Source organism: Piliocolobus tephrosceles, chromosome 4 (genome assembly GCF_002776525.5).
Source record: "Piliocolobus tephrosceles isolate RC106 chromosome 4, ASM277652v3, whole genome shotgun sequence".
NCBI classification, from domain to species: domain Eukaryota; kingdom Metazoa; phylum Chordata; class Mammalia; order Primates; family Cercopithecidae; genus Piliocolobus; species Piliocolobus tephrosceles.
Window position 1 is genome coordinate 77,823,572 of NC_045437.1, and position 25,075 is coordinate 77,848,646.

The window sequence follows — 25,075 nt, forward strand, 5'->3', positions numbered from 1 at the left end:
CCTCAGGTGATTCACCCTCCTCGGCCTCTCAAAGTGTTGAGATTACAGGCATGAGCCACTGCGCCCAGCCTGTGGAGGCATTTTTGACTCTCACAGGCATGCTTCGAATAGGGCATTTTAGCAAAAGATAAAGTACATGGCTCCAAATGGTTATCGGTGGCCTTGGCAACTTGGTAGAAGCTGTTGTCATTGCCATGAGCTCTGAGAGCAACTAGGAGGGTCTGAGTCTGGCTGTTGTTAGAGATCTGCCTTCATGGATATTAGCACTTGGGACTTTCAGGCTCTAGGTCAGTTATGGGTTACCCTGCCATTTGGGTGTTTCTGGTAAATGAAGGTGACAAATTAGACTTTCCTGGCTTGTCGTGGTACTACTATGGAATTAGCCAGATCTCTCTATTCTTCTTAGAGCTTTGGTCAGTCCAGGTCTTGGCAACGTCCTTGACCATTGCCACATAGGACAGACCCCTTTGACTTCATTGTAACCTGGAAGAGTTTGGGACCAAAACCTATGGAAGTAAGGCTCTACCAAGGCAAGAGTTAAATGCTGTTTAAGGTGTTACAATTATTAGAAGTCTACTTTATATTCTCTCTTCATATGTTTATATTCACATATAAAATTTTTAATTCACATAAGGATTACTTGGAAATCCTCATCTTGTTTGTGGATTAACTAAGCCAAATCCTTTATTTCTTCCCTGATACGACTAAATCATAGAGACACAGAAACATAGGAAGGAGGCTGAAACCTGTGATAATATGGAGGACCCAAATGAGGACAGCATCACATATTTCTATCTAGCTGAAATTTTGCCTGTGCGTCTGTCTACTTGCCACCTTGTTCCAAAATGCAATAAGGCTATTGTGGAAAGAGAAGGTAGAGCTGTTTTATGCGTTTGTGCTTGGGCACATTAAGCGGCTCTTTGCTTCCCCTCTCATGTGTGTATTTATTTTAGGCATGGTTGTGAAACATTAGGGCCAAACTAATAAAAGCCCTTCAGGTCAAAATCACAGTGGACTGTTTTCACTAAAAGCCTGAGCGAGGAGAAGCAGCGAGCGTGGCACCAGCACTGCCAAACGCTGTGTGTACAGTCCGAGGAGTGAAAGGGACTGCAAGGTTGCTCAATAATCCTTTTGATTTTAAAAGGGCCACATTTAAACCATCCGTACTGTTAAGGGTGTTCTGAGAAGGAAATTCTATCAGAAGGAAATCTCAGTAACATGATGTGGTATCTTTTTTAAGAATTTTTTTTTATTAAGATATAGTTTACATACCATAAAATTTACCTTTTTAAAGTATATCGTTCAGTCTTTTTAAATTTAATATATATTCACAAGGTCAGGCAGCCATAACCACTACTTAATTCTAGAACATTTTCATCACCCAAAAAGAAACCCTATACATATCAGCCATTCTATACTCATTAGCAGTCACTCTCCATTCCCCCTCCAACCCCAGCAGCCCTAGGCAACCACTAATCTTACTTTCTCCCTCTATGGATTCGCCTCTGCTAGACATTTAACATAAAGGGAATCATATAATATGTGACCTTTTGTGATTGGCTTATTCTTTAACTTGGCATGTCTTCCAAGTTTATCCATATTCTAGCACGTATTGGAACTTCATTCCTTTTTGTGGCTGAATAATATTCCCTTGTATTTATTTGTTCATCAATTGGTGGACATTTGTTTCTACTTTTTGGCTACTGTGAGCAATGCTGCTATGAATATTCACGTACACGTTTGTGTGTAGATGTATGCTTTTGTTTCTCTTGGTTATAGCCCCAGAGTGGAATTCCTGATGTGCAATCTTGTTATTTGCCCATTAACAGAGATAATACAGGGCATTTGGCCCAGTCCTTCATCCGGTGCAGGAATAAAAATGATGATTTTCGTTGTGGAATATTATCCATTTGCCTCACCATTCCATTTCCTTTCTTTTCAAATAACCAGGACAGACGGCGGACAATGCCCACTGCTCTGTTTCACCGGCTTCTGCTTTTGCAATAGCCACAGCTGCAGCAGGACATGGGAGTCCACCAGGTGAGTAGGGGAGCAGCTATGTACAGATAGGTGACCATTTATATGAAGTCAGTGGCCCGTGTCTGCCAGTGTCTTGATGAGACGCTCGTCTGCTCTCACACTGGAATCCCAGGACCTTGGGAAGCCGAAGCAGAAGGATTGCTTGAGACCAGTAATTTGAGACTAGCCAGGGCAACACAGAGACCCCATCTCTATAAAAAATTTTTAAAATTAGCTGGGCATGGCTTTGCATGCCTGTAGTCCCAGTTACTTAAGAAGCTGAGGCAGAAAAATCGCTTGAGGTCAGGAGGTTGAGGCTAGAGTGAGCTGTGATCACACCACTGCATTCCAGCCAGGGTGATAAAGTGAGACCCTATCTCAACAAAACAAAACAAAATAAAATAATAATAAGAGAATGCACATTCCTAGCTCTTTCTGAGTCAGTGTTTCTGGGAAGAGACTATCTTTTAAATAAGCATCTTCAGAAACCTCCTTATTTGGCCAGGCACAGTGGCTCACGCCGGTAATCCTAGCACTTTGGGAGGCCGAGGCAGGCGGATCACCTGAGGTCAGGAGTTCAAGACCAGCCTGGCCAATATGGTGAAATCCTGTCTCTACTAAGAATGCAAAAATTAGCTGGACACGGTGTCATGTGTCTGTAATTCTAGCTACTCAGGAGGCTGAGGCAGGAGAATCATTTGAACCTGGGAGGCAGAGGTTGCACTAAGCCAAGATTGCACCACTGCACTCCAGCCTGTGTGACAGAGCGAGACTCCGTCTCAAAAAAAAGAAAAGAAAAGAAAAAAAAAAGAAATCCCACCATTTGCAACAATATGGATGAACCTGAAGGACATTATGTTACCTGAAATAAGCCAGGCACGGAAAGGCAGATACTGCATGATCTCACTTATATACGGAATCCAAAATGTCAAACTCATAGAAGTAGAAGGTAGACTGGTGGTTACTAAGGGCTGGTGGGGAGGAAGGGAAGTGGGAAGCTGTTTGGTCAAAGGATAAAAGGTTCAGTTACACAGGAAGAATAAGTTCTAGAGATGAGTTGTACAGCATGGTGACTAGTTAAAAATATACCGCATACTTGAAGATTGTTAAGAGAGTAGATTTCAGATGCTCTCCCACAAAAAAATGGTAAGTGAGGTAACAGATGTTACTTAGCTTGACTCAACCATTCTTCAATATATACGTACATCAAAACATCACATTGTACCCTGTAAGCATATACAATAAAAAATAATCAAATAAATAAGCATGCGCTCCTTCAGGTGAGTCATTCAGGCGGTCTGTGGGTTACAGCTCTGAGAAATTCTTTATCAGAGAAGGCTGTTATTCCTCCTGTGTTGTTTGACAGAGTTCTTCACCCTTTATAACTCAATTACTGAGAACACGTTTCCATTTTAATTGAGTACAATGCTAAAAGCATATGCAAGGTGGGAGGGAGGGCTTGTGGAGTGCGGGGAGCAGATGCGGGGGGCAGCTATTGCTTTAGCTGACTCATAATTCATTTCCAGTAGCTCCACGATTCTTTCTGAGATGCTGTCAGTTAATTTTCAGGGTAAAGAAAAAGTACTTAAAATAAAAGCATAGTATTTTAATAGATAAATATTATATTCATTATCTCTTTCCTCTTCTCTCACGTGCAAGGAGGATGTTATGTTGAAATAAATCTGTAAGTGGTTTCGGGATGGGCATGGTGGCTTATGCCTGTAATCCTAGCACTTTGGGAGGCCAAGGCAGGCAGATCACCCAAGGGCAGGAGTTCAAGACCAGCCTGGCCAACATGATGAATCCCCATCTCTACTAAAAATACAAACATCAGCTGGGCGTGGTGGTGCCCGCCTGTAATCCCAACTACCTGGGAGGCTGAGGCAGGAGAATCGCTTGAACCTGGGAGGTGGAGTCTGCAGTGAGCTGAGATCATGCCATTGCACTCCAGCCTGGATGACAGAGTGAGACTCCATCTCAAAAGTAAATAAGTAAATAAATAAATAATAAATCTCTAAGTGGTTTAAATAGCCTTGTTGCTGTGTCTTCACCTAAACTAAACCTATGGGCTCCAATCATCATGATTTATAGAAACATGAGAGATGGCATATTTTGCTAATTAGCCATTTTTCACCTTTGTGGTAACAAAGGAGTCCTTTCCAAAGATTCTGAACCAATATTTACAATAGTAACTAGTAGGTATTATCAGTGTGATTTTTTTTTTCCAAATTGAGGACCAAAAAGAGATGTTCTGTAATGGACATTAACTACCATAGTGACTTCTATATATATAGTTCTCTAAATCAACATTTTGCAGATTGACCACATTCTGTTTCTTCAGCATTTTGCCATACATGCTTCACCGGAGATATGGTCAGGCAAATTGGCATGTGCTTTGCCCCAAATATTCTTAAAACCTTTCCCCAAGAGTCCCATCAGAATAATACAAAGCAGCCTATAATGGTCAAAATAGCAATCTTGTCGATACAGTTGGCTTCTGTGATTGATTACATTCTGTAACAGTGAACATTTGGGGGGAAATAAGGAAGACTTTGCTAGGCTTTCAGCAGAGTTGTTGTCCATTGTGATTTACTAAGACCTTCTGCTGTCTTCTGTTCTTACGAGCTAGTCTGCCTTTGAAAAAAGTGAAGGACAAGAGCATCTCACAGATTTCCTAATTTAAATATGGTTTGTGAGGGAAAATTAATTTGGAGTTTATTTGAGATGAGCCCATTCCCTATTTGCTGGAGAGTAGGGGGAGGTCCTTTTTTCACCTGAGATTGCAATGAAGATTGAATCGTTCGAATGTGCTTTAGAGAATGGTTTTCTGACTCGCTTTCCCAGGCATATTGGGCCAGAAGGAAAAAGTGACCAAAACAGCCAGCTCTTTCTCCCTTTTTGAAAGCCTGCTGCTTTTCTGTTGCCTTTTTGCCTACTTCTCTCTTGCAGCTCAAATAGTCTTTTTTTTTTTTTTTTTTTTTTTTTTTTTTTTTTTTTTTTTTTTTTTTTTGAGGCGGAGTCTCGCTCTGTCGCCCGGACTGGAGTGCAGTGGCCGGATCTCAGCTCACTGCAAGCTCTGCCTCCCGGGTTTATGCCATTCTCCTGCCTCAGCCTCCGGAGTAGCTGGGACTACAGGCGCCCGCCACCTCACCCGGCTAGTTTTTGTATTTTTAGTAGAGACGGGGTTTCACCGTGTTAGCCAGGATGGTCTTGATCTCGTGACCTCGTGATCCGCCCGTCTCGGCCTCCCAAAGTGTCAAATAGTCTTAGGAAGAAAACTCTTCTTCAGCGAGTTCGCTCGTGGTGGTGCTTTCTGAGGAGGGCAGCACGGACTTGCTAACAGACTCAGTCAATGTTGCTAGGTGTTAGTGAGCCTGCACCCTGCATGAGCAGACTGCTCTTTTATGACAGTGCTGTTGATGTTGCCTATCATGCAGTCTGAAGCCACATGATTTGATTTTAGAAGTAGAGGCAATAAGGGATTGGACTCAACAGTGCCCATGGCTCTGCTGTGAAGGCAGCAAGTTTCACAGGGGTCAGTTTCAATGGCTAGTGGCGGTAAGAAAGGGGGTCTCTTTTGGAGTGGAGACCAGTGCACTCCTGGGGCTCAGTCACTCAGAGGAATTGGTCCCTTAGCAGATTTCACCTGCCTGGGAGAACTGGGCAAAGAGCAGAAGGTTGTAATCAGAGCAGAAATAGGGAAGGGCTAAGAAGATAATCTGGATTTATTGGCTAGCCAGGGAGAGCATGGCGTTGCCCGGGGAGGTCTAGACCTAGATACCTGAACAGGTGTTCAAAGGAAGAGAGTGCTAGGTAAGAGTCAACTCCCAAACAGACTTTTTATCTCCTCTGGGAATCAGGAATTGCCAGCCTAGATGCATCCAGAACCTGGTGAGTTGCAAAGGCAAAGCAGAAGAAAGATTGCATAGACGACTAAACACCCCATGCTTTCATCGGTCTCTGCAGGCTTCCTGTCTGCTTATTCAGCTGTGATACAGATAGACTTGGGGATGCAGCTCTGCTGTGTCCTGGCTCGTAACAGGAAACAAGGTATAGCCTAGTCAACCCTGAGGTCTGCAGAGTGGGTTTCCATGTTTCAGGTTCCTCTGCAGATTCCCTCTTGCTTTAATACTCTCCCAGCCCTTCCCCTGATCCCATCTCCATCAAAATATCTGGCACCTCTGGGTTATTAATTATTACGTTCTCAAACATTAACTCTAGGCATTTGTATATGAAACCATTTCTCTTTAAGTTGCTTAGAAAAATTTCTTACTGTGTTAAAAGGAATTTCAAATGCAATAAAAGGGAGGACAGCAAGTTTTTTATTTGCAAGGAGGTCAAGACAAGACGTTCCTGCCTGATCCCAGAGGCAAGGAAGACTGATTTTATTTGTGGATGGTGCCCTGTGGTCTGTTTGGGATGGTCTGCCTGGCTGCTGGGGTCTCAGCCTGCCTAATTTCCACATGTACTGGAAAAGCCTGGTTTTCAATCTTTTTGGGGGGAACGGGGGGACAGAATCTTGCTTTATCACCCAGGCTGGAGTGCAGTGGCATGGTCTTGGCTCACTGAAACCTCTGTCTCCCAGGTTCAAGTGATTCTCCTGTCTCAGCCTCCCGAGTAGCTGGGACTACAAGTGTGTGCCACCACCCCCAGCTAATTTTTGTATTTTTAGTAGAGATGGGGTTTCACCATGTTGGCCATGCTGGTTTTGAGCTCCTGGTTTTGAACTCCTGGTTTTCCAAGCCTCCTGTCTGCCTTGGCCTTCCAAAGTGCTAGGATTACAGGTGTGAGCCACTGCACCTGGCCTCAATCTCTTTTTCTTCCTTTTTTTTTTTTTTAATTAATGAATCAATGACTTTAAAAAAAAAATCTACAGCCTTCCCTTCCCAAAATTGGATGAGTCTTTTCCTCCCATGTCATGCTCCCTTTGTTTACCTGAGTCAGCGCTATCCAGAGAACCCATATCCTGCCCCTCAAAACTCAAGATTTGGACTTTATGCTTTCTGTGAATGTGGTAACCCTTCAGGGAATTTTTAATGGATTTTTATGTAGACCCATAGGTGATACCCAGGATTGTAGTGTTGTGCTTTCACTATTACTTCTGTCTCTGTTTATAGTGTTTCTCTGACAAACACATCACAGGAATGCAGCTTTTAGCAGCATTATTATCTCATGTTTCCTGATTAATTTCAACTCCCTACCAACAGTTTCTATCCTTGCTTTATTTTTTTTCCTCGACACTTATCACTATTTGACATACTATTTGTTTTACTAATTTACCTTGGTTTATTATCCATTTCTCCAATAAAATGTAAGATCCACGAGGGCAGAGATTTTTATCTATTTTATATACTGCGGTATCCCTGAAATCTAGAGTAGTATTGTACATGTAGTAAATGATTCATAAATGCTTAATGAATTAATGAATCAATGACTGAATCTTCATACTTGCAATAGGGAATATTCAGTGCAGAAAAGAAAAAACTGTACTGTCCATATATTTTTATAGTGCTGTGATGTTTTTAAATCGTTTGTTGTTGTTGTCATTGTTGTTATTTCTAGGGCAAAAGAGTTTTGTCTTATTTCTCCGACTGACCTGGGGAAGTGATATCAGTCTCTTCAAGTCAGCAAGCAGGTTTTGAGTGTCTTGGGTGTTTAGTATCACTTTTTTGGATACCCACAACTCTGAGCTGAGCACCCGGTAGACTTGTAAATAAGCCTCATTGTCTTGGTATTCATTTGATGTAAGACTTTTCCTCACACTCATGATTGGAAAGTCCTTGAGATATGCCTGGACCTGAGGCCTAAGGTCACCCTAAATGTTAGCTGCCAATCAGAATGCAAGCACTAACTAAACTGTTAAAGCTTCATACTGTGATATTAACAAGAATTGGTTTTGTGTTGCACTCATACCCACAGAACCAGGCTTTTCTTTCTCTCCAATAGAGATACCATCATTGATCTACAAATTAGGCCCAGTTACAGATGGATCCTGAATTTGTAGGCCTGATGTTTATGCAATTTGGGGAAACACACCTCAAGGAAAATAATATAAAATTATAAATACAAACCTTTAGGGCACCTCCCAGGGCTTTGGAAGAGGCCCATACAAATTGAGAAGGCCTAAAGCTTAAGTTTTCTTGACTTCCTGATAAATCTGCTTTTGAGTCCAATCCAGAACATTCTTGGAGTCACAACAGCTACAGGAAATTTTGTATGCTGAGGAGTGAGGGTGGGGGCATCAGTGATTGTCAATGAGTCATTAGCCATCTTTCTTCTAAGTTAGCCCAGAGTCAGGTGGTATAATGAAAAAAAGCAGAAGATGGCATCAATTAAATATGCACAGTTGACCAGGTGTTAATATGCACACTCTTCTGGCGACGAGTTGGATTAGTTGGTAGTGGTGAGTAGAGCAGAATGATGTATGTATTGCCACCCTGATTTCCTTCCCCAGTGTCAAATAAGCCTCTCTTCCATAGGGCTTTAACTCTATACAGGATAGGACTGAAACAAAGGATGGTTGATGGTGTTCTTGTGTGCCACCACACTGATTGAAATGTATTTGCAGGCACCTGCTCAAATTTAAGAGCTCTGCATAAAGTGGAAGTATAAATGTGTGCATTTCAAATGGCTGCTGATACAGGGAATCTGCAGGTGCAGTTTGGATATAGTTATGATATGAATAGAAATGCAAATTCAATGAATAAATGTATCAGAGCACATCATTGCACTTACTATACACCTGAAGTTGTAGGATTAATTATAGAGTTTATGAAATGATATAAAATGCAGTATGAAAGTGTGAGGTGGGTTATTTTTATGAGAGTAGAAATCATGGCAGTGGAGGTACTATAAGCAACTCCTGATTATCTGTGAGCAGATTATATGTTTTACTGTTCTGTGCAAGTCAAAGTAAATTAACAAAGTAGAGGAATGGTTGAATGCACTTACAGGAAAATTAGTGTCACTGTTACAATTGCTTAGATAAGCAGTGAATCTTTTACTGATAGTTACCTGGTACTTGTAAAGTAGATAATTCATAATCTGTTTTATCTTCTGTAAAACCAGTCATGGCATGTGTAGTAAATAGTAGATCTGAGGTTGATGTGAGTTGGGCTTGGATTGATTTGTTAAAATACTGATATCTGGTCTCACATCTAAAGATTCTGAGTTGATTGATCTGGGGTACATCGTGGGATTAAGGAATTTTTTAAGTTCCCCAGGTGATACTAATGTGAAGCCAAGTAGGAAATGCTTGTGTGTGTGTGTGTGTGTGTGTGTGTGTGTGTGTGTGTATTTTACTGAGGTAATGTCAGTTAAGGGTAAAAATTTGGATGTTTCCAAATTTCATCATAGATTTGGATGTAGATGGATTTAATGATTATTTGATTAATTCAGCACAAGAATGTGGTTAAAACAGTTGTATAATCTTAACCTACACCCTCAGGCAATTTAGGAAGTATGTCTGGATTTCATTCTACAGTCTAGTATTAATTTACATATTGAGTGTTTTAGGTATAGATATGGTAGGTGGGCTGGATGTGAGGAGTGCTAGACTGAGTCCTGTGTGTGTCACCTTGGACGGTTTCTCTCTGGGCCTGTTGTTTCATGATGGAAGCCTGAGAGCTCAGCTGGTACACTTGCTCTCCACGTGTGATCTCTCAGCCTGTAGCGTCAGCATAACCTGGGAACTTACTGGAAAAATAAATTCTCGGGCCACACATCATTACTACTGAATCAGCATTTCTGAGGGTGGGACACAGCATCTGTCTTTTACAGACTCTTTAGCTGATTCTGATACATACTGAAGTTTGAGAAGCAGTGAACTAGTATAATGTCCAAGCTGCCTTACCTATTTAAAAATTTGACTCCATATTACTTGTAGTAGACTATATAGTAGATGAAAAACCTAAATTTGAATCTCTTCCCAAACATTAAGTACAACTCAACCTTTATCTTTTGGTAGTTTTTGCACCGTATGCATAATTGATGTTGTTCCAAGTTGTACATTTAAATTCTCACTTTTCTTCATCATTTAAAATATGGAAGGTTGCCTAGAGTTCTGCATCATGTTAGAAAATCTTTTTATCTCTAAGTAACAAGAACTGTTATAGTAATTTCTCTCTAATTACACTTTTATAATAGCTTTATTGAGCTATAATTCATGTACCATACAATTCACCTATTTAAAGCCTACAGTTCAAGCTGGGTGTGATGACTCATGCCTGTAATCCCAACATTTTGGGAGGCCAAGGCAGGAGAATTGCTTGAGCCCAGGAGTTCAAGACCAACCTGGGCAACATAGTAAGACCCCATTTATAAAAAAAAAAAAAATAGCTGCACATGGTGGCACACGCCTGTAGTCCCAGCTACTTGGGAGGCTAAGGTGGGAGGATCTTTTGGGCCTGGGAGGTGGAGGCTGCAGTGAGTCATGATCATGCTCCATTTCAGCCTGGGCGACAGAGTAAGACCAGTGTCTAAAAAAATAAATAAATAATAAATAAATAATAAATTAAAAAGTCTACAGTTCCATGGATTTAATATATTCCCAGAGTTGGGCAACAGTCACAATACATTTTAGAACATTTCCCCAAGCCCTTTAGCTGTTACCAGTCACTCTCTATTTGTCTCTTCCTCTAGCCCTTTGCAACTGCTAATCTCTTTTCTGTCTCTATAAACTTATTTATTCTCGATATTTAATATAAATGGAACTATTCATACAATATATGCCCTTTTGTGACTGACTTCTTTTACTAGCATGTTTTTGAGGTTCAGCCATTTTTGTAGCATGCATCAGTCACTTGATCCTTTTTACTGTGGAATAGTACTCTATTGTATGGATATACCACATTTTATTTATCCATTCATGAGTTAATGGACATTGGGGTTATTTCTTCTTTTCAGCTGCTGTGAATGATGCGGCTGTCAATGTTCATGTACAAATTTTTGTGTGTATGTTTGTTTGCATTTATGTGAGTACATACCTAGGAGTAGATTTGCTAGGTTGTATGATAAGATTATGTTTAACTGCTTAATAAACTGTCAAATTGGTTTTGAAAGTAGCTATACCATTTTGCATTTCTATCAGCAGTGTAATTGAGTTCCATTTTCTCTATATAACAGAGTAGTCCCAATTCTTCCCTTGTAATATTACTGTGATTTATTTTATTTATTCATATCCTATAATCATCCAACATGTTGTTATTATTAATATTAATATTTTGAGATGGAGTCTCACTCTGTCACCCAGGCTGGAATGCAGTGGTGCGATCTCGGCTCACTGCAAACTCCACCTCCTGGGTTCAGGCAATTCTCCCTGCCTCAGCCTCTCGACTATTATTACTTTAGGCAAAGTTATCTTTTAGATCATTTAAAAATAAGAAAAACAAAAGATTTTCCTTTATCTTCATTTTTTCCTTCTTTTGTTTATATAGATCCAAGTTTCTGACCTATATCATTTTCCTCTGCCTGAAAAACTTCTTTTAACATTTCTGGCAGGACAGGTCTGCCAGCAATGAATTCCTCTGGTTTTTGTTTGCCTGAGAAAGTCTTTATTTCTCCTTCACTTTTGAAGCATAATTTCACTGAACATAGAACTCTAGCTTGGTGGTTTTTTTCTCTCAACACTTTAAATATTTCACTCCACTCTCTTCTTGCTTGCCTGGTTTCTGATGTGATGTTGTCATTCTTGTCCTTGTTCCTCTGTTGGTAAGTGTTTATTTCAAGAACTTCTCTTTATCTTTGGTTTGCTGCAGTTTGAATACGTTATGCTTTGATGTGGTTATCTTGGTATTTATTCTGCTTGGTGTTCTCTGAGCTTCCTGGATCTGGGTTTCATGTCTGTTATTAATTTTGGAAAGTTCTTGCCATTATTAATGCAAATATTTCTTTGACTCAGTTCTTCAGTACTCCAATTACTTGTTTGTTATACCCTTTGAAATTGTCCCACAGTTCTTGTATGTGCTCTTCTGTTTGGGTTTTTACCCCCTTTCCTTTTTCTCCTTGTGCTTCAGTTTGGAAATTTTCATTGGCCTCTCTTCAAGGTCACTGTTCTTCCCTCAGCTATGTTGAGTCTACCGATGAATCAGATAAAGGCATTCTTCATTTCCGTGTCTGTGTTTTTTATGTCTAGCATTTTCCTTTGAGTCTTAGTTTCTATTTACCTCTTTACATTATCCATCTGAACTTGCATATTGTCTACTTTTTCCATTAGAACCCTTAACATATTATAGATATTTCCCTACTTATGATGGCTCAACTTACAACTTTTTGACTTTATCATGGTGTGAAAGTGATGTACTTTAGAAACTGTGCTTTAAGTATGCATACAACCATTCTGTTTTTCACCTTCAGTACAGTATTCAATAAATTATATGAGATATTATACACTTTATTATAAAATGGGCTTTGTGTTAGATGATTTTGCCCAACTGTAGACTACTGTTCTGAGCACATTTAAGGAAGGCTAGGCTAAGCTATCATGTTTGGTAGCTTAGATATATTAAATGCATTTTTGACTTACACTACTTTTCATTTAAGATGGGTTTATTGGGATATAACTCAGTCAAAAGTTGAAGAGCATCTGAAATCATAGTTATTTTAAATTGACTGTCTAATAATTCCAAGGTCTTTGTCATATCTAAGTCTGATTCTGATGCTTGCTTTGTATCTGTTATGGGCTGCACTATGTCCCCACTAAATGCATATTTACCATTACCCTAGAATATGACTGTAGTTGAAGATAGGGTCTTTAGAGAGGTCATTAAGGTTAAATCAGGTCATATGGGTGAACCCTATAAGGAGGCTATTAGGACATACACATAGACTAAGGCGTGACCATGTGAAGTCACAGGAAGAAGACAGCCACCTACAAGCCAAAGAGAGAGGCTCAGAAGAAACCAAACGCGCTGACTGCGAGATCTGGACTTCTAGTCGCTACAACTATGAGAAAATACATTTATTTAAGCCACCATATCTGTGGTATTTTATTGTGGCAGCCTGAATAAATTAGTAAAGTCTCTTGAGACTGTTTCTTCTTGCCTTTTGGCATGCCTTGTAGTTTTTTGTTGAGACCCAGACAGGTTATATCAGATAATAGAGACTGAGATAGATAGGCCTTTAAGTGTGAAGATTTATGTTATCTGACTAGAATTTGGGTTGTGCTTGATGTTTGCTTAGGAACCAAAGGCTTCAAATTCCTTCAATGCCCTTTTTGTTTTCCCTCATGAATTGGGGCTTCCCTAAGTACTCCTTCTCGGAGAGAATCTATGTTTTTGAGCTCTTTCTGCTGTAATCTGTTATCTTACTGAGTCTCTGTTAGGGTGGGGTGATAGTGGGGAGGGAGAGTCTTCTATATCTTCCAATGAAACCTTACTGTTTTAATGGACTGGTACCTCAAAGCTGTGACCCTTACAAACGTTTCTCCAGTGATAGAGCTTCTTTTCCCACTGCCCCCTACTTCCCTGGCTGCCACATTCCCAATTTATTTCAATGAATCCCTGACCCCTGTAGACTATATTAGTTTCCCCATAGCTAAGAAGAAGGCAAGAGGGGACTGGAATGGGAACAATGTCTTTTTCCAAGCAGGATAAGGCTTAGGCAAAGCCTTTTTCCCTGAAGAGCTGCCCTTCATTGTGGAGAAGGCCCTGGGCATATTTCCAGTGTTACTCTTCCCCTCTCCCTGCAAGAGCCATGAAGAGATCTTTCTCCAGTGTTTGCTGGGAGGACTTGGTGTGATTCCTGGAGGTAAAGTCCCCAAATGTGTGGCCGCCCTCCTAAGAATGTGGTTCTCAAGAGCGTCTCACTGTCATGCTGGTCCACACTCAACCTCCAGCAGTTCATCAATACAACCATTCAAGTACTGCTACCAGGTCATGGCTCCAGCGACTTCTGCTCCAAGTAGGCAGATCTGTGTCTCTCTGGATGTGCTTGGTTTTTTTTCCAGAGTTTGTGATGACCATTTCCCTTGAAACCTCAATTTTCTGGTATGTCCAAGAAAAGTTGTTGATTTTCAGGCTATTTCATTCTTCTTGTGTTATGGATGGATGTGATGACTTCTAAGTTCTCTATGTGTCAGAGCTGAAACTCAGATTCTCAATTTGGTGGGATCTTTATTGTGATCTCAATTTTGTAGGTCAAATTGGGGAGAAATGCACATCGTAACAATACTCAGCCTTTCAATCCATTAACTAGGAACATTCCTTCATTTACTGAGATCTTCTCTCACTTCTGTCAGCGATATTTTATATTTTTTAGCATACAAATCTTGCATTTGTTTTGTTGCACTTATTCCTAAGTATTTGACTCTTTTTGGTGTTATTGTGAATAGAATTGTTTCCTTTTATTTTTAGATAGTTTGTTGCTAATATTTAGAAATACAATTGATTTTTTCTAGATTGTCTTGTTTTCTACAACTTTGCTAAATTCATTTATTAGTTCTACTGGGTTTGTTTTCGAAGATTCTTTAGGATTTACATATAGAATCATTTCTTCTGTGAATAAAGATAGTTTTATTTCTTCATTTTCAGTCTATATGCCTTTCATTTTCTTTCTTTTCTTTCTTCTTTTTAAAATGGAGTCTCGCTCTGTCGTGCCCAGGCTGGAGTACAGTGATGCAATCTCAGCTCACTGCAACCTCTGCCTGCCGGGTTCAAGCGATTAGCCTGCCTCAGTCTCCCAGATAGCTGGGATTACAGGCACCTGCCACCACACCTGGCTCACTTTTTGTGTTTTTAGTAAAGACAGGGTTTCACCATATTGGCCAGTCTCTTCTTTCTTGCTTTATTGCACTGACTAGACAGCCTATGTTTTGAATTGCAAGCACTTCTTTCAAGTCCTTGTCAAGCATGGGAACTATACACTGCTGATGATATAGTTGGTGCTCATAGTTTTACAGAAATAAATATAATGATAAATATAATGATGTAAACATACAATCAGCTCACAAAAGGCACCTATCAAAATAATCCCACAAAGCTCTTTCTGTACACATCCCATTGGAATTCGACTTTTTTTATTTTTTGAGAGATAGAGTCCTGCTCTGTCACCCAGGCTGTCGTGGAGTGCAGTGACACAATCATGGCTCACTGCAGCCTTGAACTCCTGGACTCAGGTGATCCTTCCACCTAAGCTTCCTGAGTGGCTGGTACTATAGTTATGCACCACTACATCTGGATAAATTTTTTTAGTTTTTTGTAGAGATGAGGTCTCTCCACGTTGCTCAGGCTGGTCTCCAACTCCTGTCTTTAAGTGATCCTCTTGCCTTGGCCTCCCAAAATGCTGGGATTACAAGTGTTAGCCACTGTGCCTGGCTGGAACCTGACTTTGAAACTAGATTAGCTGTACCTTAATAGGCCTTGTTCAGAATCACTGGGTAGTTTCTAAATGAACGCATCCAGGGATACTTTTTTCATTCAGTTGTTCTTTCATGCCACTCTTCAAAAGATTCAGTACACCTTTTTGTTTTTTCCTACTGGAAGGTAGCCTAGTTTGTGACACATTTCCTATTGTTTTTTCCAAAATATACTAAAAATATTTAAACATTATTTCACTAAAGACCAGTACTTTAACAGTGGTCCCAAGTCCTATTTTTAAACCCACACACACATGCACACACTCATACTCACGCACATTGTGCTTGGAATTAGAATTGTGGAACTGCAAAGCTGTGGCTGTCACTGGTGTGAGTATACCCCTGAGCCTGCAAGGCAGCTAGAATGCTCATGGCAGGTGGGCTTTGCATTCTCTTCCTGGAAACATGCCACACAGCAAGCTAGATCACAGAGATATCCTTGCCGTGCTTTCCAAGCAGACCCAAATCCTGTTCCAGCTGGCCTGTCCACCTTCTTCCCTGATGGTGCTGCACTGCCAAATTCCCTTTCTTTGCATTTTCCCTTCCCCGGCTCCCTGCAGACTGCTCTCTTCTATTACTGTCTCTTCTCAGCGAAGGTACAATGTAGTTGATTGTGCCTCACATGGCTTAATTGCTGCTTGATTACATTACTGTTTCATCCATGTCAGGGCCAGGCATGTAACCTAAGTAGGGATGGAGAGGTGCTGCCATGTTTAAAGGACACAGCCACTGCCCAGCCCCTGCAGACTGTTGCCATGAGGGGCTGCAGGACAAGGACTGTCAGATGTGTTTTCTCTGTGTGTTTTGTTTTTTTTTTTCCAGCCAGAAATCTTGATATTTATGTGAAATTTTCTGTTTTGAAATGTTGGAAGTGAATTCATACTCTTTAAAAATACTGTCCAGGCCAAACATAATACTTCCATGGGCCACATTTGGCTGTGAGCCACCAGTGTGTGACCTCAGATTTACTGTAATCACTTACAGCTGGAGAGTTGTAGGTTGATACAGCTAAGATTTCCAGAGACACTCCTAAATATTAGCAGTAAACTCCTGAATCTCTTCGGTGCCACCCCCATGTATCTTCTGTTCCTCTTACTGGGCGATTTTGCAGAAAGTTGATCTCTTCTGGTGCACTCTGCTTGACCACATTCGCTTTCAGAGGGTAATCTTATCTCAAAGGTCTGAGCCTCCCTCACTATGTCATCCCCTCACTATGGAAAGGGCACAGTGGGGACCATCTTTCTTCATCTCATGTTACAGATTCCGAAGCAAGTGTGGCATCTGGAGTGGTGAAGGGTCTTGCCCAGGTTCTCACAGTTACTGAGAATGAGACTCAGACCTATCCACTACTAAACTGCTGCTTTCTTTGCCCTGATATAGCCTCTAATCCATATTAACTTCAAAAACAGCAAGAGCTTAGGAAGCTTGAATTCCTTAATTTTGTTGATAGCTCTTGCTTCTGCCTTTCTCTGCAGCATATCCATTTCTTTCCATCTTTTTCCCACCTCTGTATCCACCTAGCATTCCCCTAAGTGACAGATACAGCAGTTTGAGGACTCCAGAGAGATGAGCCTGGGGGAAATTAGTAGTCTGTGGATGGGTTCTTAGTTGACCAGCAGTTAGCATTGAAGGATCTGTAATTTCATTCACAGCATTGCAGAAATCAGGGCCTTAGTACAATGATATGATCTGGTTAGAGGAGGCACGTATTCCTGTATTGAGAATTGGATTACATTGGCAGTGAGATATTGATTACTGTGAATTAAGTTGATGTCACATATATACCCTGCTGTCTACAGTCTCTCAGGATTTGTGAGAACACTCAGCACTGTTTAAATAGCTTAACGGCCTGGATAAACTTATATGAAAGGCACAGAATCTGGGCTTTTTCCAGGGTCTAGATTACAAGCTAAAATGTAAATTTCAGGCAGGAATTACAAATCAATTTTCTGTTTCAAAATCAGAAGCTTAATATCATGTAGATGTTTTACTGCATTGATTTCCAATGGTGTATGGATGGTGTAGAATAAGAACAGCCAGGGCCTTCCTCAAAATATACCTGTCCCCCTGGGGATTCTGAGTGGCCTCCCAGAGGCAAGCAGTCCAGAAGAGAGATGTTATTGATGGCAATGTGCTGCACATGTGAATGGTACGAAAACAGACAGAAGGCTAAAAACATCACTGTTCTGCTATCTGCCAGCCCTAAAAAGAACTATGCTCACTTTCTGAATGCAATTCTCTGTCTTCTGGTTAGTCAGGGGATGATGGGAAGCAGGCTGCCTATGTAACCTGTTTTAGCAACGACATTCAGAAGTCTAAGGTCAAAATGTTGGCTGCATGCAGTGTTTCTCATATGGGGCCCTCACCATCTTTTCATTTTGGTGTTGCTCACCCTTGCCTTATTTCTTATTCATCTCCTCTTTTTCTGTATCATGCTGTCTTTTTACCTTGCTAGGTTCTCACCTGTTGGAATTCTGCCCCTATTTCATGGTGATACATCCTCTCGCCAGGACAGGCTATGTGCTTTGCAGGCCCAGTGTGAAATGAAAATGCAAGTGTCCCTGTTGAAAAAAAATTATGAAGAATTTCAAGACAGTGACTGCAGGGCACCTAACCAAGCATGAGACCTTCTAAGCATGGGCTGTGCATGACACAGGCTGTACACCAAGAAACTGGCCCTGCCTCTTGCAGTCTTGTCAGGAGTCCAGCAGTCTCTTAATGCATCCAACTGGGTCCTGTAGTAAATTGCTCTCAGGATGTGGCCTCCAATGCATTTCTAGGATTATATCTTGGTTCTGTAGAAGTTTTCTGTGGTGAAAAATATATTCGTAGTATTCCTTCATTTTAAAGATGAAAAAATCTTAGCCTGGGATAGACCTATTAGAAAGACAAAAACTATCTAAACATAGGACTTCGGATTCCTTGAAGAAAATACAAATTTTTTGTTTTTATTTTTATTTTTTTGAGACGGAGTCTCACTGTCGCACAGGCTAGAGTGCAGTGGCGCAGTCTCCACTCATTGCAGCCTCCGCCCCCTGAGTCAGGCAATTCTCCTGACTCAGCCTCCGGTGTAGCTGGGATTACAGGTGTATGCCACCACACCTAGCTAACTTTGTATTTTTAGTAGAGATGGGGTTACACCATGTTGGCCAGGCTGGTCTTGAACTCGACCTCAGGTGATCCACCCACTTTGACCTCCCAAAGTGGTAGGATTACAGGTGTGAGCCAACACACCTGGCCTGAAGAAAATACAAATTTTTTTTTTAAGAATAACATACAGTGAAATACTTTTAACAATGCAGGAACGCTGAAAATAATCTCTGGTGAGTCAGAAAGACTCTCACTATCTAATGATGATTCAGAGTAACCATAAAACAAAAATTATCATCACATAAGACTAAAAAGGGCAGACACAGTGGTGCATGCCTATAATCCCAGCACTTTGGGAGGCCGAGGTGGGCAGATCACAATGTCAGGAGTTTGAGACCAGCCTGGCCAACGATGGTGAAACCTCATCTCTACTGAAGATACAAAATTAGCCAGACATGGTGGCGCATGCCTGTAATCCTAGCTACTCAGGAGGCTGATGTGGGAGAATTGCTTGAACCTGGGAGGCAGAGGTTGCAGTGAGCTGAGATAGTGCCACTGTATTCCAGCCTGGGTGACAAACCGAGAATGTCTCAGAAAAAAAAAAAAGACTAAAAAAATTCTGGATTCCTGGACTTTTTGGTTATTTGAATCTTTATAATAAAGGCAATAGGGCAAAGAAACAGTGGTGGTCATGTCAGTATTATACAAAGCTGAAAATTATTATGCAGGAAAGTTAGAAATAGTAGACAGCCTCAAAAATATACAATGAAAAGTGGAATTTCTCAATGAACTTTTTTGGGAGAAATAACCAATGATAATGTTGTGATTATGTAAAATTTCATCAGCCTCATACATTAAAAGGATGTGACAAGCTTTTAGTTATAAAGTTTTTCAAACCGTTATGTCAAAGATTAAATGTGGTAGTCAAAGTAATCTATGGAAACATACTGCTTTTATATGGTTGGTGGTGGAAGTCAGCATAAGTAAACCAAACCTTTTAAGGGAGGAAGGGGCTTTTCATCTGCCAGGAAAATATCCCCTTAGACTACAGGTCCTGTGTGTGTTCCTTATTTATGCATCAGATGTGATTAGTACAGGTTGTGCCCTTACTGGCAGTTATAGCCTGTGGCTTTATAAGTGTTGGGAAGACCAAGGCGATAACTTGATAACATGTAGTTAGCCTTTTTAATTGATTGTGAATTCATAGCAGTTATGGGTCATTTTTATAGAGGCGAAGTTCCCAAAGCTTCACCTACATCTTGCAAACCCTTCTCCTATGCTGCCCAGATGGGCATTTCTGTATATAAATTGAGTGGTTGCATTTATTATCAACATAGCAATAACAACTGTAATTTAGAGTTATACACTTCAATAGGCATACAGTATACTGAGCAATGGTCCAAGTTTTACATATGTTAACTTATGTGTGAAGTGGTTAATATTACTATACTCAGGTTCCAGTAGAGGATACAGAGAGTTAAGTAAATCACCTAAGGTCACTTACGTCACATAGGGAGTAAGTAGCAGATTTGAATCCTGTCATCTGGCTTTTCTAACCACCACCCTACTTGGCTGGAATCATCAGTACTTTATTGCCTTGGTCCAATGCACACTTGATGTTTAAAAAATAAGTGAAGAATGCTGGGCACGGTGGCTCACACCTGTAATCCCAGCACTTTGGGAGGCTGAGGCAGGAGGATCACCTGAGGTCAGGAGTTCCAGACCAGCCTGACCAACATGGAGAAACCCCATCTCTACTAAAAAGACAAAATTAGCTGGGCGTGGTGGCACACGCCTGGGAGGTGGAGGTTGCGGTGAGCCTAGATCATGCCATTGCACTCCAGCCTGGGCAACAAGAGTGAAACTCCATCTCAACAAATGAAAAATAATAAAAGTAAGTGAAGAAAGGGCCCACAGTCTAACTTGTCACCAGCCTAACCTCTGCCTTATACATATAAGGCATAGCTGGAACCTTGTATTTAACCTTGTAGTGCTGCCACTTTGTTTAGGAAGGACATGAACCTTTCTCTTGCATGGTCTGGTGGTTTTAAAAATATACCACAAATTCTTTCCTGCTTCTCCCTTCAAGAATTGGTGCTAAATTTCCCTTCTCTTTAGTGTGGGCTGGACTTAGTAACTCGCTTCTAACAAATAAAATGAAGCAGAAGTGATCGTGTATGACTTGGCACCTAGGTCATCAAAAGCTTAGCGCCTTTCATCTTGGTCAGTCTCTCTCTTGGATCCCTTGCTGTGGGGAGAACCAGCTACCACGTCATGAGGAGAGTCGCACGAGGGAAAAAACTAGGAACTAGGTCTTCTGCCAACCCTCATGTGAGTGAGCTCGGAAGCAGACCCTGTAGTTCCAGCATGGCCTTCAGATGACTGCAGGCCTGGTGGACACCTGGACTCTAGCCGCATGAGGTACCCTGAGCCCGAGCCACCCAGCTAAGCCTCTGAATTCTTGTCCTAAAGAAATTGTGAGATAATAAATGTTTGTTGTTTTAAGTCTCAAATTTTAGGGTGATTTGTTATGTAGTAATAGATAACTCATACAGGTGGTATCACAGTAGCCAGTAAACTTTGAACAAATTATTCATAATCACATTAAACTTAAGGAGCATGTTTTCATTTTTGAAAGCGAAGCATTTCTGGGCTTTCCCTGTGGAACAGAGCACCCTGGGCTTATCCTCAACCAAATATTTTGAAATTGAGGGAGTATATTTGAAATCTGCCTTGTATTTCAAGGTTCCCAAACAGGCTTTCTCTTCTCTCATCACCTGAAGTGCTCTGCATTGAATAGATTCATTTGTTTCTGCTGTTTGAGAGCCTGGAGCAGTTTGATTTTAACACAACTGTTGCTTAGCAATAGGAAGGAACTTAATGGTTCCACTCTATTCTGCAAACTGAGAGGAGCCTCCCCTGTGTAGCTATTGTCTGTCTGTAATGCTGAATTTTAAATTGTAATTATCATTTGAAGATGAAATTGAAGCTGGCCTATGTGGCACATTGTATGTACCCTAGTATCTCAGTTGCCTAGGGAGTTAGACTGGCCCAGTTCAAGGTCCCGTACAGACACACTGGTCTCTTGGAATTATAAGGTAGTTAGAAGTCTAAGACAAAGCTGGAAAGAAACTAGTAAATTCCTCATTGGTAGGAAAACAGGTGGTTTGTATTCACTATATACTTATTTCGTGATTCTGGGACCAAAAACTTGGCTTTTAAATTGTTGTGACTAGAACCTGGGCCAATGATTTTAGAAAAGAATCCATAGAGAAGTGGGAATTGTAAAAAACTAGGGGGGTGTGGGAGAGGGTGGGGTATCTAGCCACCACTGACCTCGCTACCCTGCTCTGTTGGAAAGGCTCCCAGAAATGTCAGCTGCTTAGAATGTTTAAACCCAAGGTGTAAATCTGATTGTTCATCAGAAAGGTGGGTATCATTTCAGAAGCCTCCACCCAAATTAAAAGTATTATTCTTTCCCACTCTGTAGACTAAATTATGTACAAGCTTACTTGATTTTTTAAAATCTTCAATTAGTTATATAGGTCTTTCTGTGCACACGCAGTACCATATCAGGTACTGTGGAAGGATAAAAATGAAATACATTGAGGAGAAGTACAAGAGTAGAAGGCATTGCTTCTACTCTTTAAGAGCTGGTCATCTAGCTGAAAAGGTTAGATGAACAGGCATAGAGTAAATGTTAAATGATCAAGATGTAAATTCCAGCATGCTATATAATAATCAGTATAATTATCAACCAATGTTGTTAAACTCTGGATTTGAAAACCAAGAGAAAATGTCACATTACCAACATAACAAGGCTTCAGTGCATGACCCTGAAAGAATAGGTTAATATAGTTTCAAATTATTTCACAGGCTCTTCCAATTAGTCAGCTTTTTCTGGCAGCAGATTTTTTTTTTTAACTTTGAAACACTTTCTTCCTCTGGATCTACAAGTTATCCTTTATGGCTATGCATTTCTTGGTTTATGTAACAGTCTGAGGAATTTAGCTGGTATATTAGATTAGGTGGAGGCAGCATCTGTCATACTGGACTAAATTAATATTTCCAAGATTTCTGCACATGCATCATAATGAGAAGTGATGAGAGACATATTGGGGCAAATTATATTTCACTGGTTTTGAAAATCAAGAATCATAAACCTACAGAAAACCCCAACTAGCCTAACTGAAATCGAGTAAAATAATAGTGCTGTGATGTGCTTTTATGTGTGTGTGTGTTTTAAAATAAATGTAACAAACCGCCATGGGGGACCAACTGTCTCCTTTTTCAGATATTACTGGATCATCAGCTGTAAAGGCTCTGAGGCTACATGTTTAACTATGTCTAGCATTTGAATGGTAATAGCGCAGATGTTACCTGCCTATAATCCTCCTCCTCTCTACAGATTTTGCTTTGTTCTTGCTTATTTTCGAGATCCTGCACACAAGTTGAAATTAATTAAAAACAGTAGAGCATCTTAATCTGGATAAACCTTCATCTGGCAAATAATGTTACACTGCCAGAGATTTCCTCTGCCAAAGTCAGTTCTCTTAATTCCTGTAGATGTGTATAAAACAAGCCATAATCCCCTTTAGAGGCAGGCACTAAATGCATACGGCCTCAGCAGAGGTTAGAGTCTCCTGCCTTGCCTTCCTTACCTTCCTCACTGGGTGTTAATGACCTGCAAATGATGTTCTCTTTCTCTTTTTTCTATACTAGTGTTACGGATTTGCACAGACCTACGTGTTCATTACGACAAGCCTGTGAAGTAGGAAGGCAGATACCGTCTTCCTCTTCTGACAGATAAAGGAACAGGCTCAGTGAGGGACAGAGACTTCCTTACTCACGGGCAGTTATAAATCACAAACTGGACTCCTAGTCTAGGTGCTTTAGACCAGACTCATTTGTTTAGTGGTATTTCACAGCCATATCCCTCTGGTATTTCAAGGGACAGCTGAAGAATTAATTGTTATGCAGCTCTCAGTCATTTTAACTACTGACCAGCTTCTCAGATTCAGCCACTTCGTATATGTAAGAACGTTTTGAGGACTGCCTTTTATCCCCGGTTTCCTTTGTGCAGTTCATAGCTTTGGTTTAATTTTCCAACAGGACTCAGGGCATATTCAGATGCAGATTGATACACATAGAAGACATATTTAGAGATATGAACCTATTTCTTTGTTCTCATAAACATTGCTTCAGTTAAACATATAACAAAACCATCACAGCAAGTAGAAGAAACACCTGAACTCACCAACTAGATTTGATTTATTTTATTTGTCATTTAAAAATCCACCTTCCATGAGTCTCACCATCTTCTGATGGAGACTTAGGGAGAAAAGCCTCTCATTTTCAAAGATTGGCTGCCCTGTCATATTGTTCTTTCTAAACAGTTTTATGCAGACATAGTTCACATACTACCCAGTTCACCCATTTAAAGTATGTAATTCAATGGTTTCTAGCGTTGCCCTGCCATCTTTAGTGGGCTTCCCGTCTTGATTTTTGAAAACACCCAGACTGTCTACTATAGAAAGCCGTTTGCTTGGGATCTATGAGAAACTCCTCACTCTGAGCTCTGTGGGGTGGATGGAGACTACAGTTAAGAAGCCCCATGCCCTTGCAGGTTCACAATCTAGGCCTGAGGATGTGAGCTTCTGTGCTTATTACTTTAAGGAGGGAAACAAGGGGCTGTGTGCCTATCCCCAAGGACAGTGAATGGACTCTGATTGCTGGTGTCTGGTGATCTGGCAGTGGGAAAAGAAGTTTTTAGGGAACACGGGCCATAAGGGCCTTAGGGAGAATGGCCATGAGGGCATGTAAGAAGGGCTGTCCCAGGGGTCAGAATTAAAGAGTGGTCAAGAGAGTGAATTCTGATAGCAAATAAATCTGCACCTGATTTCTGCCGTTTATCTAGCTGTGTGACCTGGGGCATCCTCTCTAAGTCTCGTTTTCTCATCTTTAAAATGAGAAGAATGATTGCACCCAACTCACAGAGCTCTTGTGAGGATTAAATGAGGTGAACCTTGTGCAGTTCTTAGCTCAGCATTTGGAACCATGTAAGTGTTCAATGAGTATTTTCTGCTGTTATTATTGGCTGTTTCCTCCACTTGATTTATAAGCTTCTTGACAGCAGGGACAGTGTGTTCACCATTGTTTCTCCAGCCCCTATCATCAAGGCAGACCAGAGTGTTGAAGTGAAATAGAGGCATCCCCCCATCATCCATTTATTCTTTGGATTTCTTCCTGACTTACTTATGTGCATGCATGTATGTGCACGTGAACACAAACACACACACCCACATGCACACGACTCCCCAGACTGATTTCCAGGCAGGAATTAGTAAAATAACTGCAAAAGTTTAAATTAAAAAGTTTAAATTTAAAAAAATATATTAATTGTGTGGCATCCCATGATAATTCAATAAAAGGGGTATAATTTCTGGGCACACTCAAGAGACCCAGAATGAATCTGTGCTATATAATGGTGTTCACCACAGATGATGCTGTGTATAATGACAGATCATTGGAAAGAGAAGAGCCAAGAGGCTTGCCGATAGGTTTTGCAGTAGTAATGTGAGGAGATGCTTATGACCTGCACTGGGACTGTTCAGG

At 40.8% G+C, this 25,075-nt stretch overlaps 1 protein-coding gene across 2 annotated transcripts in view; it reads left to right on the forward strand.

Annotated features, from left to right (window-relative positions):
• RASGRF2 (Ras protein specific guanine nucleotide releasing factor 2) overlaps positions 1 to 25,075 on the forward strand; it is a 273,755-nt gene that overhangs the window by 168,340 nt on the left and 80,340 nt on the right. For both annotated transcript variants that reach the window (XM_023214960.2, XM_023214961.2), the window contains exon 17: positions 1,951 to 2,040. In XM_023214960.2, the coding sequence (XP_023070728.1) occupies positions 1,951 to 2,040 (90 nt within the window). The remainder of the gene's footprint in view (positions 1 to 1,950; positions 2,041 to 25,075) is intronic.